The sequence below is a fragment of the Staurois parvus genome, unplaced genomic scaffold (genome assembly GCF_062004578.1).
Source record: "Staurois parvus isolate SC_StPar_1 unplaced genomic scaffold, SC_StPar_1.0 ptg000490l, whole genome shotgun sequence".
Classification (NCBI taxonomy): domain Eukaryota; kingdom Metazoa; phylum Chordata; class Amphibia; order Anura; family Ranidae; genus Staurois; species Staurois parvus.
This window is the reverse complement of record NW_028318286.1, coordinates 872,661-889,730: the sequence shown is the minus strand read 5'-3', so window position 1 is coordinate 889,730 and position 17,070 is coordinate 872,661. Positions and strand designations below refer to the sequence as shown.

The following is a 17,070-nucleotide window of genomic DNA, read 5'->3' as shown; positions in this document are numbered from 1 at the left end:
AGCAGGGTGTCAGTGGTGGTGTCAGTGAGCAGGGTGTCAGTGGTGGTGTCAGTGAGCAGTGTGTCAGTGAACAGGGTGTCAGTGGGTGGTGTCAGTGAGCAGGGTGTCAGTGGTGGTGTCAGTGAGCAGGGTGTCAGTGAGCAGGGTGTCAGTGGGTGGTGTCAGTGTGTCAGTGAGCAGGGTGTCAGTGGTGGTGTCAGTGAGCAGGGTGTCAGTGAGCAGTGTGCTGTCATTCCCCCTCTGTGTAGATTCCTGTGGCAGAGTCGCACACACTGTCACTCCTGATACTGGCAGTCAGCTGGCTCTCACTCTCACCCCGCACACATGGCCCAGCAGCAGCAGCCAATCAGTGGCCGGCTCCCATAAACTCGGTGACCCGGGCCTCTCACGCCCCCCCCCCCCCCCCCGGCTGATGCAATAATGTTGCAATCTTCTGCATGACACCGCTCTCTCCCTCCGAGAGGAAATAGTCCCTTTAAATCCCCCCCAAAAAAAGAACCCAAACCCTGGAAAGGATGGCATTGTGCAGCACGAGCCGCAGAGCTGTGAAGTGTGATCCGTGCGCTCCCTCATCAGAGGGCGGCGGTGTTATTTTACCTGTCCTACCAGTCCGGTCAGGCAGGTGAGAGGGTGGAGGCGTGTGAATGGCGGAAGGATCCTCCTCCCCGGGGTGATGTAACCTCAGGATTACAGTATAGAAGTGCAGCCTGTGACACCATCCGCCATATCCTTCCAGCAGCTCCAGCAGTGTAATCCTCCGAGTCGTATATGTGTCACCATGGCCCTGTAGAGCCGCACCGCCGAAAAACAAGTGTGCCCCTGCACTTGTGCCACCGCCTGCCACCACCAACCGCAATCATGGCGTAAGTACCACAGACTGACAGATCACAATACCCATTGTTGTGTCATAGAGGACGCGATGGTCAGCCCGCTGCCGAGCAAAGCGACTCTGTCCATAGGCCCGCGGCAAAGTACGGTGCGGCCAAATCCGCGCTTCCCAGACACACCTTTCCCACATTGCCCCCCCCCCCCCCCCCCCGGGCTCTTCCTCCCAGACTTACCGATTGCAACTCGCAACAACCGCAACGGGTTTAAAGTCAACCTTTACCGTCCGGGGAATGAAAATTCAAAAAATGCGATTTAAGTTATAAAAAAAAAAAATGCGGTGCCCCGTACTGAGCGATCGGAGGTCCTTCTGTAGGGTCCCAACTTCCCAAATGGTGCAAGGTTATATCTGATTGGCTGTTATCCCCTAGAGGACCTTGCGCAGAATTTGTAAAAAAAAAAAAAAAAAAGTGGATTTTTTTTGTTTTGGATTGTACATGAAGTTATTGTCTGTGTGGTTCTAGAATGCAATGATGACTGTTCTGCTTGTTACATTATATATTATACATATATATATAGATTTGTTGTTGTTATCCAGGGGCGGACTGACCATTTGGAAACTCAGGCACTGCCCGAGGGCCCGGAGTCAGTAGGGGGCCCCATGAGATGCCCCTGGTACCTTTTTCATAGGCTTTTTTGAGTTTGGGCAATGACACAGGGCCCCATGATCCCCTATTGCCCGGGGGCCCCATGATCCCCTATTGCCCGGGGGCCCCATGAGTTGTCAGTCCGCCGCTGTTATTATTATTACTATTATTTACTGCATTACACTTTATAATATTTATATAACATATAAAAATAAAATCATATATATATATATATATATATATACATACATACACACACATACATATATATAATATTTTATTAAATATATCCATATATTTTTTATTAATAAGAATAATAAATATTTATTTTATAATATATTATAAAATATGTTCAAAAATAATTTATATAACCTATAATATTAAATATATCTACATATATATTTTAATATGATGATCATTATTATTATATATTTTATTAATATCAATAAATATAAATAAAAACGAATATTCTATATGTGTGTGTATGTATGTATGTATATATGTATGTATATATATATATATATATATACACACACACATAAAATATACATCATATTATTATTGAATATATGTACCTATATATGTATTTGATATTATTGTTGATGATAATTATTGCTAGAATTATTATTAATAATAATAATAATTATTGTTATTATTAATAATAACAGTAAATATAGATATATATGTTATAAAAAAAAGACATACATACATATACACACACATATACAAATTTTATAAATATATATATATATATATATATATATATATATATATATATATATATATATATATATATATAAATACATAAAATATATTTAATATATTATTATTGAATATATGTATTTTATTATATTGTTATATAATAATAATAAATCTAGATGTAAGTTATAATATAAATTCTATTATATATATATGTATAATATTTTAATATTAAATATATACATACATATATTTTTATCCTCATAAAGATATAAGATACAATCGGTATATGCATTCTTGTTGCTTTGCTTTTGGTGATATTGTTGATTTTACATCATTTCATGCATATTTTACAGTTTTATAATTCCATGTCAGAACACTGTTATGTGACATATTCCCGGCATGCGGATTTGGCACAGGTTGGCCAGGTCTGAGCTGGCATGGGGGGGGGGAGGGAGTATCTGTACCCAAGTCATAGTTATGAGTGATTTATTATTAAACATCTCAGATGACGCCTGCAGGAGCTGACTCCCCCCCCCCCTCCCCCCGCCTCCCCCCTCCTGGGACCAAGAGCTCTGGTTTGCTTTTGAAGAGGTTCTGCAGCAGCTGCAGCTTTGCGATCTGTTTTCGCACGTCAATCTCATGGTATTCAAATGTAACATTGGCTGTGGCCCTGTGATATCACTTCACTGATGGGCCATGAAGGGTTTGCACGTGCTCAGCAGTGTCACAATGTTGCACAGCAAGTTGAAACAATGTATCAACGGCTTTTATGGATTTTTCCTGCCAGTATTGCCAGTAGCAGAGAGCAGCTCTGAGCTGATGATAAACCAACATGGCTGCTCTTCCAGTGAATGAAGTATCACGTTGTAACATTGTTCCCGACATTGACATTGCATGCTACCTTACCATTCATCAGGGACCTGGCACAGGTTTAGGAGGTTTTTCTTTTCTTTCTCTTAGTGACAGGTCCACTTTAAGAGATGAGGAGCCCCAGTAACAGGCGCTCGGGTACATTGTGTGACATTTACGTCACTTTGTTGCACAGGAGGTTGTGATGTAATAAAATGAGAGCTGCTCAGGTGGGATGTCAGTCATATTTTGAAAACAAAATATATCTAAAAATCATATAAACATAGAGATAAAAAAAATCATATAAATATATATAGATAAAAAATAAATAAATAAAAAACTGATCCCTTAATAAAATAAAGCTCCTGTAGGTTCGCGGCCCTTTAAATGGCGCATATGTCAGACCCAGAAAAAACCCTCGTACTGTTGGAAATGTTTCGCTTGTGACATTAAACCTGAACAGATGTCTTTAGAAAGTTCTAATAAGTAAAATAATAAATAAAATAAGACACAATCTGGTCCCGCGTTTTAAATTCACGCAGTTTTCCAGCGGCAGGTATTGTTGGCTCCCCCTCCCTCCACCATCTGCGTTGGGAACATCTCTGGGGTTTAATTTACACTTGTTTTTCTGACTTGGGTGGATCCCTCGGGAGGGAAGCGCGATCAATACGTACTGCGAACGCAAAACACCACTAATGCGCTGCAACAAAGGAACAACAGAAGAGAACAAACAAAGTAGCAGCTACACAAAGGCCTCCATGTGCAGAGGATGGGGTTGTGTTCTGCGCCCCTTTGGGTGGATCTCCATTCTCAGCCTGGAAGCACGCAGGACATTGTACAGGAGTTCAATCCACGTTCCTAAAATCGGGCGCAATTGGACGCAAAATAGAATAAATGTCTGCCTATGGAGCAGGCTACACATAACCACGTAGAAGCGATTCTTCCTCTTCCATGCACACTCCATGCACAACGATCTCATTTATACCTCTATAGTGGGATTCTCCCTTTGGACTCAAAAAGGTTTATACTGCTGGGGCCAAGGGCAGGGCAGCCATCTTGGGCGCGCTCACTAGGACCAAATAACCAACCAGCATGCGTTTGGAGTGCGGGAGGAAACCAGAGTAACCAACTGAAACACACACACAGAAAGAACATACAAACTCCATGTCTCCAGTGTCCTAGATAGGACATGAACCAAAGACCCCAGTGCTGCAAGGCCCCACTAAGCCACTTTGCTGACTTAATCATGTCCACACCAGAGAAAACCCATGCAAGCACAGGGAAAACATGCAAACTCCATGCAGATACATGCCCTAAATGACTTGAACCAAGGACCCCAGTGAAGCAAATCACCATTAATCTACTCCATGCAAACTCCATGCAGATAGTGTCCTGAATAGGACTTGAGCCAAGGCACCACTGTGCTGCCCTAGTCATGTCTAACCCAGAGGAAACCTATGCAAGCATAGGGAGAACATACAAACTCCATGGGACATGAACCAAAGATCCCAGCACCACTAAGACACTTTGCAGGCCCTAAACATGTATAAACCAGAGGAAACTCATTCAGACATAGGGAGAACACGCATACTCCATGCACACACTGTCCTGAACAGGACTTTAACCAAGGCACCACTATGCCACTGTGCTGTCCTAAACATGTCCACACAGGAGGAAACCCAGGCAAGTACAGGCAGAACATGCAAACTCCATGCAGACAGTGTACTGAGTAGGACTTGAACCAAGACACCACTAAGCTACTGTGCTGCCCAGGGGTGGACTGACAACTCATGGGGCCCCCGGGCAACAGGGGATCATGGGGCTCCTGTGTCCTCGTCCACACTCAAACCTCTCCCAAAAAAGCCTATAAAAAGTACCAGGGGCATCTCATGGGGTCCCCTTCTGACCCCGGGCCCTCAGGCAGTGCCCGAGTGCTCGAATGGTCAGTCCGCCCCTGGTGCTGCCCTAATCATGCCAAAACCAGAGGAAACCCATGCAAGCACAGGCAGAACATGCAAACTCCATGCAGACAGTGTCCTGAATGAGACTTGAACCAAGGCACCACTAAGCCACTGTGCTGTCATCATCATATCCAACTGATTGCTACAGAACACAAGTGCTCGGTGCATGGGGTCCCATGTGATTAATCCCCGGCAGCAATCGTACAATTTCCCCTGTACCCCTAAACTAATGGGGTGCCCAAACCTCACAAGAGTAGAACATTAAACCCCCCCATGCAGCTTATCCCTCACAAGATGGTGGCCTTCAGGGAAAAAAAAATGTACAGTGAGCACGAAGCTGTGACAAGTCTGGACAGAGCAAAGTCTGCTCGACCTTCGCATTGCACAACCCGGCCCGCGGTGCGTCCGAGCACAGTGTGCGCCGGGGGGGGCTTCATCCACTCAGGAATGATGAGAGTTCCAGGAACTGACAAAGTCCTCAAATACTGAACACAGAAATGTCGCTGCAGAAGAAGTCTCCAAATATTTCACCGAATGGAGCCAAGAGGTATTTTAGAATGGTTGGTGCCGCAGTGCCCAATATGGCGGACTGAGCCAAGATGGCAACCCCGGTCCATGTGCTGCATAGAGCGCAACTGGGAGGTTATGGCAAACTCCTGGGTGAGGTCATAACAAGCAATGGGAAAAAAAAATATTTATATATATATTTAATTTAAGGAAATTTTAATAATATTAATATATATATAATTCCTATTACTACTATTTTATTATTATTTAATTGCGTAAAAATATTATATATATATATATAATTATATATGTATTAATATTATAAAAAATTGTAATTAAATATATGTATAAATATATATATATACACACACACACACACACACAATATATATTTTATATATATAATATATTTTATAAAATTTTTTTTTAGTACAAATCAGAAAAAGGAAAAAAAGTGATTTTCCTTAATTTTTTCCTCACTGTAATATGATAAGAATTAGTAAGGAAAAAAAAGGAAAATTTCAATTTCATGTTTTACCTTGCCTCTCTTTCCCCCTAAAAAAAAAAAAGAAGGTTGGTCATTTCAGGAATTTCCCTTTTGTAAAATTAAAGAAGAAAACAAAAATTCCCAAATGCTGATCACAAGACAAGCAGTGAGATCAGAGGTGGATAAAAAAAAAAAAAAAAAAACAGCCAATGGCAGGCCGTCTGATGGGCCGTGTGACCAGGCTGGGAAATGTTAGCATTCCAGCGGCAGGGAGAGGGTTAGTGGTGGGCGGAGCTGTGGGCGGAGCTGTGGGCTGTCAGGGGTGATGTCACCTCTGGATTACAGTATGCAGCTGTATCCTGACAGTCACAGGTTCTCCCCTCATCACCATCATGGCTGTGTAGAGTTCCTGCAGCACGACAGACAATCCGCCAACATCTGCCAACATGGAGTGAGTACCTGAACCCCGAATATTCCTGTATAGGGCACAGCACAAATCTGGGAGCAGAGGAGAAGGGGGAGGGGGTTACGGGATTTCATACTGGGGTTTCCTAAAAAGCCTTCAGTGCCGAGGTGAAATCTGGACCGCCGTCACCCACAACCGTCTTTCATAACTTTACACTGACCATACACCATACAATCTGATTGTACAATCTCCTATAGACCCACCATCACCTAAGTAGCGCATGCTTGATTGGAGACAAAATGGATCCTCCTATCACATAGTTTTGGCAAACCTAAAAAAGATTGTACAATTGGCCTTTTCCATTGGCCTCTTTTTTATTTATTTGTTTACATTTTTTTTATATTGTTTGCTTTTTTCCCTCTTTTACTATGTTATAACGCAATATTTACAAAAAACAACAGCAGTGGTTTGTAAATAACGACAGGAAGGCTGTTTTTCCTTATGACCTTTTCCATTGGCCTTTTTTTTTTAATTTAGTTATTTTTTTTTACATTTTTAGTGTTTTATTTTTTTTTCTATATTTTTACCTTTTACTATGTTATTATTTAATAGTTACAAAAAGCGACAGAAATGGTTTGTAAATGAACTTGGTAGGCTGTTTATTATTACTTGTGGACCTATTCCATCGGCCTTTTTTTTTTCATTTTTTTTTACCTATGAGTTACAGTGTATTATTTCTTTATTTTTGTTGCCATAATATAATGTATAAGGTTATAATGTAATACATAAATAAATGCTGCTATAATATATAATTTAGTATATTTATTTATTTTGTATATTATTTCACGGTTTTAGCACTAGTGATTTTTTTTTAAATATAATGTAATATGTGCAGAGATAACGAATAACTTGTAAACTAAGGAGGTTGATGTTTATTACTTTTTGACCTCTCCATTGGCCTTTTGTGTCTTTTTTTTTTTTTTTTTTTTACACATTAAGTACAGTTGTTTTATATTTTTATATTATATTTATATATTTTTTATATTATATTATAATTTATATTATATTTATATATAGATCATTTATGTATAACCTTTTCCTCTTGTGATTTTTTTTTTTTTTATACATTAGGTATACTTTTATATTTTTATATTATATTATAATTTATATTATTATATATATATAGATCAATTATGTATAATCTTTTCCTCGTGATTTTTTTTTTATACATTAGGTATAGTTTTATATTTTTATATTATATTTATATTATTTTTATATTATATTATACTTTATATTATTATATTTACATTATACATATAGATAATTTATGTATGACCTTTTCCTCTTGTGATTTTTTTTTTTTATACATTAGGTATAATTTATATTTTTATATTATTTTTATATTATATTTTTTATTATTATATTTATATTATATATATATAGATCAATTATGTATAATCTTTTCCTCTTGTGATTTTTTTTTTATACATTAGGTATAGTTTTATATTTTTATATTATATTTATATTATTTTTATATTATATTATATTTATATTATATATATAGATCATTTATGTATAACCTTTTCCTCTTGTGATTTTTTTTTTTTTATACATTAGGTATAGTTTTATATTTTTATATTATAATTTATATTATTATATTTATATTATATATGTAGATCATTTATGTATAACCTTTTCCTCTTGTGATTTATTTTTTTTTATACATTAGGTATAGTTTTATATTTTTATATTATATTTATATTATTTTTATATTATATTATAATTTATATTATATATATAGATCATTTATGTATAACCTTTTCCTCTTGTGATTTTTTTTTTTTTATACATTAGGTATAGTTTTATATTTTTATATTATAATTTATATTATTATATTTATATTATATATGTAGATCATTTATGTATAAGCTTTTCCTCTTGTGATTTTTTTTTTTTTTTATACATTAGGTATAGTTTTATATTTTTATATTATAATTTATATTATTATATTTATATTATATATATATATAGATCATTTATGTATAACCTTTTCTATTTTTATTGTTTCTTAAATTACTATGTTATGAATTTGATAGCAGAAGTCAACAGGAATAGTTTGTAGATCCCCAATCAGGTAGACTGTAGATCAAAACTCTGAAGTGTGATTTTTTTTTTTTTCACTATAATGTCCGCTGGGACTTGTTGTCCCCCAACAGATTATGGGCCCCAACGGGACCAGGATGTGTCTGAACTTGTAGGTGTAAAAAGCAGGCTGAGACATGTAGTCCTACAGGACATCGAGGGTTTATAAACGGATACTACTAGGGCATGCAGGCAGCAAGGAAGAGGATGGCTGGGAATGCTGAGATTTGTAGTCCGCAAGAAGTAAAAAGAGTGGCAGTTTTCACAGCTGCACATAGGAGCCCATCGGTCACCAAGTCCTTTAGAGGGCCGGCAAGGCCATTGTCACATTGGGGTGATTTTCGGTGGTTCATATAACAGACACATAGGAGAGGCTGCAGATCGGTGACAGCAGTGTTCTGTGTATGTGGGCCATCTGCGGATTCCTGTCCCTCCCCCCCCCCAGGGTATAATTTAGCATTGTTTTTCTGACAGTCCCCACAGACACATCTGAGAGGAGGAATATCGCCATTGGCAATGCTTAGGCAAAAAGAACTGAAGTAGCTGGTGACAAAAACCTCCTTTAAGATCACCATACATCATACAATCTGACCATACAATCCCTGTAAGATCGACCAAAGCTATGCAACCTGAACTACCCAATCAAGCTGTATCCATACAGAAGGGCCCTGGCTCTACATACTTATTGGGAGATTGTACAACATACTTATTGGGAGATTGTACAATCAGATTGCAACATGTGGTGAGGCTGCATATATGCATACCAAAATGCGGCCAGATCGCGCGCCCTGCGCGCTTACGGGTGGGTAACAGCTCCTGATCTCAAGTGACAGCCACTTCTGACATCATTGCTTACTACGGGTGAAATCTGTGAATGATCACAGAGATCACATGGTACAGGGCTATTCACAACAGCCTTGTACCATGTGACAACCTGTGACCAATCACAGCTCACACAGTATTTCTCAATGGCTACAGGAATGCAGCCAGAGAGAAGGAGAAATGATTGCTTTTACAGCCTTTATGGGTATAAAAGCAATCAGTGTAGAGAAAAAAAAAATCTTCATCACCCCCCACAAGTAGTACAGTGTCACCATGGTGACACTGCACTGCTAGGGTGATAGTATGTAAAAAAAAACAAAAAAACCCAAAAAACAAATAATATAAAAAAATAAAATAAAAATGTAAAATACATTTTTGAAAAATTATAATTTTTGGTTATAAACTAATTTGGGGTTTTTTTTTTTTTTACTAGAAAGATAACTGAATACATTTTGGCTGAGATTTATGATGAAATATTATTTGCAACATTTTAAAAGAAAAACACTTTTTTTCAACATTTTTGGACTTTTTCATTTATATAGCAAAAAAAAAAAAAAAAATCCTAGCGGTGAATAAATACCACCAAAATAAAGCTTTATCAGTCTCCAAAAAATGATAAAAAATTCATATGTGTACAGTGTTGCATGACCGCGCAATTGTCATTCAAAGTGTGATAGCGCTGAAAGATGAAAATTGGCCTGAATGGGAAGGGGGTGAAAGTGTCCGGACTGGAAGGGGGTGAAAGTGTCCGGACTGGAAGGGGGGGGGGGGAAGTGTCCAGACTGGAAGGGGGGGGGGAAGTGTCCAGACTGGAAGGGGGGGGGGAAGTGTCCGGACTGGAAGGGGGTGAAAGCGTCCGGACTGGAAGGGGGTGAAAGCGTCCGGACTGGAAGGGGGTGAAAGCGTCCGGACTGGAAGGGGGGGGGAAAGCGTCCGGACTGGAAGTGGGGGGAAAGCGTCCGGACTGGAAGGGGGGGGAAAGCGTCTGGACTGGAAGGGGGGGGAAAGCGTCTGGACTGGAAGGGGGGGGAAAGCGTCTGGACTGGAAGGGGGGGGAAAGCGTCCGGACTGGAAGGGGGGGAAAGCGTCCAGACTGGAAGGGGGGGAAAGCGTCCAGACTGGAAGGGGGGGAAAGCGTCCAGACTGGAAGGGGGGGAAAGCGTCCAGACTGGAAGGGGGGGGAAAGCGTCCACACTGGAAGGGGGGAGGGAGCGTCCGGACTGGAAGGGGGGGGGGGAAGCGTCCGGACTGGAAGGGGGGGGGGGAAAGCGTCCGAACTGGAAGGGGGGGGGAAAGCGTCCGGACTGGAAGGGGGGGGGGAAGCGTCCGGACTGGAAGGGGGGGGGGGAAGCGTCCGGACTGGAAGGGGGGGGGAAAGCGTCCGGACTGGAAGGGGGGGGGAAAGCGTCCGGACTGGAAGGGGGGGGGAAAGCGTCCGGACTGGAAGGGGGGGGAAAGCGTCCGGACTGGAAGGGGGGGGGGAAAGCGTCCGGACTGGAAGGGGGGGGGGAAAGCGTCCGGACTGGAAGGGGGGGGGGAAAGCGTCCGGACTGGAAGGGGGGGGGGAAGCGTCCGGACTGGAAGGGGGGGGGGAAAGCGTCCGGACTGGAAGGGGGGGGGGAAGCGTCCGGACTGGAAGGGGGGGGGGGAAGCGTCCGGACTGGAAGGGGGGGGGGAAAGCGTCCGGACTGAAAGGGGGGGGGGGGGAAAGCGTCCGGACTGAAAGGGGGGGGGGGAAAGCGTCCGGACTGAAAGGGGGGGGGGGGGAAGCGTCCGGACTGAAAGGGGGGGGGGAAGCGTCCGGACTGAAAGGGGGGGGGGGAAGCGTCCGGACTGAAAGGGGGGGGGAAGCGTCTGGACTGAAAGGGGGGGGGGAAGCTTTTGAACTGGAAGGGGGGGGGAAGCTTTTGAACTGGAAGGGGGGGGAAGCTTTCGAACTGGAAGGGGGGGGGAAGCTTTCGAACTGGAAGGGGGGGGGGAAGCTTTCGGACTGGAAGGGGGGGGAAATTTTTTAAGTTGGTGACAGGGTCTCTTTAATGCTGAGGAAGCCAATCTCAGTCTCCTTTGCGTTCGTTCTCTATAATATTTTAGTATTGAAGGTTCTGCTCCTTGAAGATGTGGACAAAGATGATGTTGGATCCAGGAGCGGACTGACAACTCATGGGGCCCCCGGGCAATAGGGGATCATGGGGCCCCTATGTCCTCGCCCACACTCAAACCACACTCAAAAAAGTCTATGAAAGTACCAGGGGAATCTCATGGGGCCCTCTACTGACCCTGGGCCCTTGGGCATTGCCCGAATGCCTAAATGGTAGGTCCACCCCTGGTTGGATCAATAAATGTCTTACTGAGCTTCTAATACGCACCAATGACCATTAGCGATGGATATCTGGCTGCCGTTGAGGAACTACAAGAACTCGTCCATGCCGGCATGGATTTGGCCTTTTGGTTCCTGGGCAGGCCAGAGGTTGGACTCATGATTTGGGTCTTCTGGTGGAGTCATCATTTTTGGCCAGTATAGACTTGTATTGGATCATGTATTGAAATGTTAAAAAAAGGAGAACTAAGTTGTGTGTGGTGTGCTTTTCCCGGCAGGTCTTTTCCTCGCTCTGCGCCTTCCGCTGCCATCTACAGCTGGAATCGTGCTTCTGACCAATTCTCCGGCCTCAACCTGAATAATCCCGGCGAAGATGTCTCTCCTGGCGGCTTTGAATCTGGACCTGGAGATGTCCATGGTGCCAGTTAGCGCTCTGCACTGGCGGGCAGATCTCCTGAAGATCCCTGCTCATGGAAATCACTATGAACACCTATCAGTGCCCATGGAGGACGGGGTGAATGTGCACGGGGCCGAGGGAGGATGCCTGGCAGGTAGGTGCTCCACATGGTCCTGAAACGTACTGCAACCTACATTATACGCGGTGGGAAATATTAAAGGAGACCACTGCTGACCTTGGCCTGATTCTCCTAATGGTCTTCAGCTTTTGGCAAGTAGCCAGATCAGGTGTTCTCTGGCTTTTCTGTAGGCCAGCAGATGAGCATAACAGCCAGGCAGTTAGCATTTTTTGAAAAAAAAAGATCACAATCAGGACAGGTCCACTTTAAGCTGCACCTGTAAGGATAAAAACATGAGAGCTTCCAAGGCTAAGAGGTACAGGGGAGCAAGCTGTCATCCTGATCCTCAATTTTCCTGTCTGGTGTCGCTGACCTAAACAAGCATGCAGGCGACCTTAGGCTCTGATGTCACCAGGAAGGGGGCGGGTCAGGGTGCCTCCATAATGGCACCCACTGTGAGCCTTCAGTGCCACTTAATGTGGTATATTGATGACCCAACAAGGGGGCAAGAGAACAGCAGATGTAGGAACTCTCCAAGAGTGCTCTGGGAACCCCAAAAAGCAAACTGCTACAAGGTTCCAGGGATTCCAGCTGTAGCCCACTCTTTCCTGCACTTTGCTATTGGCCAGTGGGACTGCCCATCATGTGGATAGGCCAATGGGAAGGTCAGGAGAAAGGACAAGTCAACTCAGAGTCCACAGGAGATATTCAATGGTTTTGGTCCAAACTTTCTAAACAAAGAGCCAGTTTACTGTTGTTTAGGGGGGGGCTGAACTGTGGCCAGTGGGAGTAGAAAATGTCCTGGTGTCAGTGGGAGTAAACAATGCCAAATAATGCCCCATCATTGGTGTCACTGGGATAAATAGTGCCCCATCACTGGTGTCACTGGGATAAATAGTGTCCCATCATTGGTGTCAGTGGAAGGAATAGTGCCCCATCAGTCGTCTTAGTGGTAGGAATGACATCTGACTTTGAAATCATGCAACTTTACTAGAAGTCAAACTTTCTAAACAAAGGGCCAGTTTACTGTACTTCAGACTTTGAGGGAGACCGGACTGTGGCCAGTGGAGTGGAAAAGGCTCCATTGTTGGTGTCAGTGGCAGGAATAATGCCCCATCATTGGTGTCAGTGTTAGGAATAGTGCCCCGTCATTGGTGTCAGTGGGAGGAATAATGCCCCGTCATTGGTGTCAGTGGGAGGAATAGTGCCCCATCATTGGTGTCAGTGGGATAACTAGTGCCCCATCATTGGTGTCAGTGGGATAACTAGTGCCCCATCATTGGTGTCAGTGGGATAAATAGTGCCCCATCATTGGTGTCAGAGGGAGAAATAGTGCCCCATCATTGGTGTCAGTGGTAGGAATAGTGCCCCATCATTGGTGTCAGTAGGATAAATAGTACCCCATCACTGGTGTCAGTGGAAGGAATAGTACCCCATCATTGGTCTTAGTGGGAGGAAGCTTGCCCCACCATTGGTATCAGTGGGAAGAATAGTCCTTCAATGTTGGTGCCAGTGGCAACAATTATGCTCCCATAGCTGGTGTCAGTAAGGGGGAATTGTGCCCCAAGGGCCAGATACAGGCAAGCGAATAAAGGGCCCTAGTTTGGAGACCGCTGGTTTAGACAAAGAGGTTTTCTAAACTTCTACAAAAGAGAGCAAATGGAAAGGTTTTCTATATTTTTTAAGAATGTAAATCCATAAAGAACACATACAACTAGTACATATATGTTGATATTGCCGGACAGGTCAAATGTTCTTTTTAGTTGGACAACAATACTTAGCTCTCCATTTCTTTTCTTCCAGGGGATGGATTCACGGATTGGATGACGGAAAGGGTGGACTTTTCATGTTTTCTGCCAATGTTGGCGGATCCATCCATGCCAGGGCCTTCTGCCCCGGACCTGGAGATCATGGCCACCCTCCTGAAGAAGGAACTGGAGCAGATGGAAGATTACTTCCTGGAGGAGAGTCTCTCTCCAGGGGTTCCAATGCCACCTGATCAAGTAGCTCCAAGCACACCTCCTTCTCATGAAGTCCACTTCCTCTTTCCAACGCCCGACCAGCAGCTGAGTGGGAGAGGAGTAGAGTTCCCTGCATACATTACGGAAATACCAGCACCAGCCCCCGTGGCACTGAACACCCTAGATTCTGGATGTCTTGAGCTCATGAATCTATACACAGATGTTCCAAGTGATTTCCCAAGAGAAGAAGAGCAGGACTTTATGGTGATCAATGACACCAATGACCCGCCAGCACAACCAAAACGACTGAACAGGCCTACCCCGTACGACCGCCCTTCCATCGCCAGCACCAGCTCCTCCGTCTTACACCAACCAAAAGGTGACCGCAAACAGAAGAAGAGAGACCAGAACAAGACAGCAGCGCTCCGCTACCGCCAGCGCAAACGTGCCGAATTTGACGCACTGGATGAAGAATGCCAGTGCTTAGAAGTCCGAAACAGGGAGCTAAAAGAAAAGTCTGACTCCATTGAAAGAGAGATCCAGTACGTGAAGGACCTCCTCATTGAGGTCTACAAGGCCAGAAGTCAAAGACTCCGCAACAACTAGAAAGTTTTGTACACTGAAAAGCATAAACTTTGGACTAGTGACCACTTTCTAGAGCAGTCTACTCAACATTGTACTGTAAAATATTGGTTTGGGTCCTTAAAAATATCTAACATGTCTATCTATGCCTTATACTCAGAGACTAGCTGCAAAACATGTAGGTCAAAAGGTCCCATAGTTCCAAGATTCCAATGCCTCTCTTGGACCAGAGGTTTCATGGTTCTAAGGTTCCAGCGCCCCTTTCTGGTCCAGATTTCTATGGTTCTAAGATTCCAACGCCTCTCTCGGTTCAAAGGTTACTAAGGTTCCATCCCCCCAACTGGTCCAGATTTCCATGGTTCTCAAGTTCCAATATCCCTTCTGGTGCAGAGGTTCCATCATTTTAAGGTTTCAATGACCCTTCTGGTCCAGATTTCCAAAGTTCCAATACCCCTTCTGGTCCAGAGGTTTCATGGTTCTAAGGTTCCAATACCCCTTCTGGTCCAGAGGTTTCATGGTTCTAAGGTTCCAATACCCCTTCTGGTCCAGAGGTTTCATGGTTCTAAGGTTCCAATACCCCTTCTGATCCAGAGCTTTCATGGTTCTAAGGTTCCAATACCCCTTCTGGTCCAGAGCTTTCATGGTTCTAAGGTTCCAATACCCCTTCTGGTCCAGAGCTTTCATGGTTCTAAGGTTCCAATACCCCTTCTGGTCCAGAGGTTTCATGGTTCTAAGGTTCCAATACCCCTTCTGGTCCAGAGGTTTCATGGTTCTAAGGTTCCAATACCCCTTCTGGTCAAGAGGGTCCATGGTTATAAGCTTACAGTGCCTTTCTAAATTTTCATGGTTCTAAGCTTCAAATGTTCCTCCTGGTCCAGAGGTTTCATGGTTCTAAGGTTCCACCCCCACCAATCATGACAATCCAGTTACTGCAGCCCTCCCTTTACCAAAGCGTTGGAGTAGAATATAACTGTCTATGCACGATGCTTCCCAACACAGATCTTTTCAGCGACCCAACTGATATTTTACCAAGACAAAAACACTTTAAACCGGCAAAGGCAAAGTCTTCACGATTTTGGAGACCTCTGCCTTTTTGAATGTGATGTAGTGAGGTGTTTATGTTACGTTTTTTCCAAGTAGTTGTAGCTTTTTGGGGTGGATAAATAAAAGGTACACCATCTTCTCTTTCTGGGAAAGCCTTTTACCCCATTACCCTCAACACTTTCTTTATCTATATTTGGAGAATAGTGTTTGGGAAATATAGAGGGCTAAGTAAGTTTCTACGGCCAAGTGGCTTAAAAAAAAAAAAAAGGAAAAGGAAGGTTACTAACAGCCAGGGGCGGACTAACAACTCATGGGGCCCCCGGGCAATAGGGGATCCTGTGTCCTCACCCACACTCATACCACACCCAAAAAATCCTATGAAAGGTATCAGGGGCATCTCATGGGGCCTCCTACTGACCCTGGGCCCTCGGGCAGTGCCTGAGTTCCGGAATGGTCAGCCCTCCCCTGTTTACATGATAAGGTTTCTAGCATAATAATTTACCAATTGTGGGGGAGCCATTTTGTAAGCTATAGGCAGAAACAAAAACCCAGAAAGGTTTCCCTAATGATTTAAAGGTGGCGGATTACCTCTTGCTAAGTTCACACTAAATTGAATATTTTTAGGTTTTGTTCTCAAGAGCTTGAAAGGAATTTTTGAGAGCCATCAGTCATGGCAAAATACAATGGGACACAAAATATTAGATATATTAGATACATTAGAAAACCCTTGAAGTGTATCCCAACCCTAACTTTGAGGATTTGCCACTGACCGGCTACCTCGATGATGTCATTCAGACGGACGATTGGATCCTCGTGATAGTATATATGGCTTGCTTGGTCGTCAAACTTTTTGGATTGTGGGATTTTGGGCAACCTATCAGGGACTTATTTTTATGTTTATTGTTCAAATATTCTAGGTGTGATTAAGAGGGACGTGGGTATTATATCTATATAAAACAAAATACAATGTTGCAATTATGAGCACTAATAAATACTAAATGTTGCACAAAAGTTGCTTCTTTTTGCATTCTAAGCCAACAAACACAACAGATTTCACGAGTCAGAGCAATAAAAAATGATTTCTGATCGGCTGGACTAGAACAGTTTACATGTCAATCTTTTTCCTTCAATACCTGGCTGAACAAACTCGTTTTGCATTCCGGAAAGAGCATTGGGCCCTTAGCACACTAAGGGCCCATTCACACCAGGTGCGGTGGGACTGTGTTGGGCAGCTATTCCAATGCAAGACAAGGCAAAAGCGCATAGCAATGGTATGCATTGAAAAAAAAAAAATTTTTTCTCC

At 43.0% G+C, this 17,070-nt stretch overlaps 1 protein-coding gene across 1 annotated transcript; it reads left to right on the top strand.

The window, feature by feature from the left end:
- The first annotated feature begins 606 nt into the window (after positions 1-606).
- On the top strand, positions 607-16,778 carry ATF5 (activating transcription factor 5). The gene is made up of 3 exons (XM_089689677.1): positions 607-863; positions 11,944-12,216; positions 13,984-16,778. The coding sequence occupies exons 2-3, from the start codon at positions 12,039-12,041 to the stop codon at positions 14,745-14,747; spliced, it is 942 nt and encodes a 313-aa protein (XP_089545803.1). The 5' UTR covers positions 607-863; positions 11,944-12,038; the 3' UTR covers positions 14,748-16,778.
- Positions 16,779-17,070: the final 292 nt, after the last annotated feature.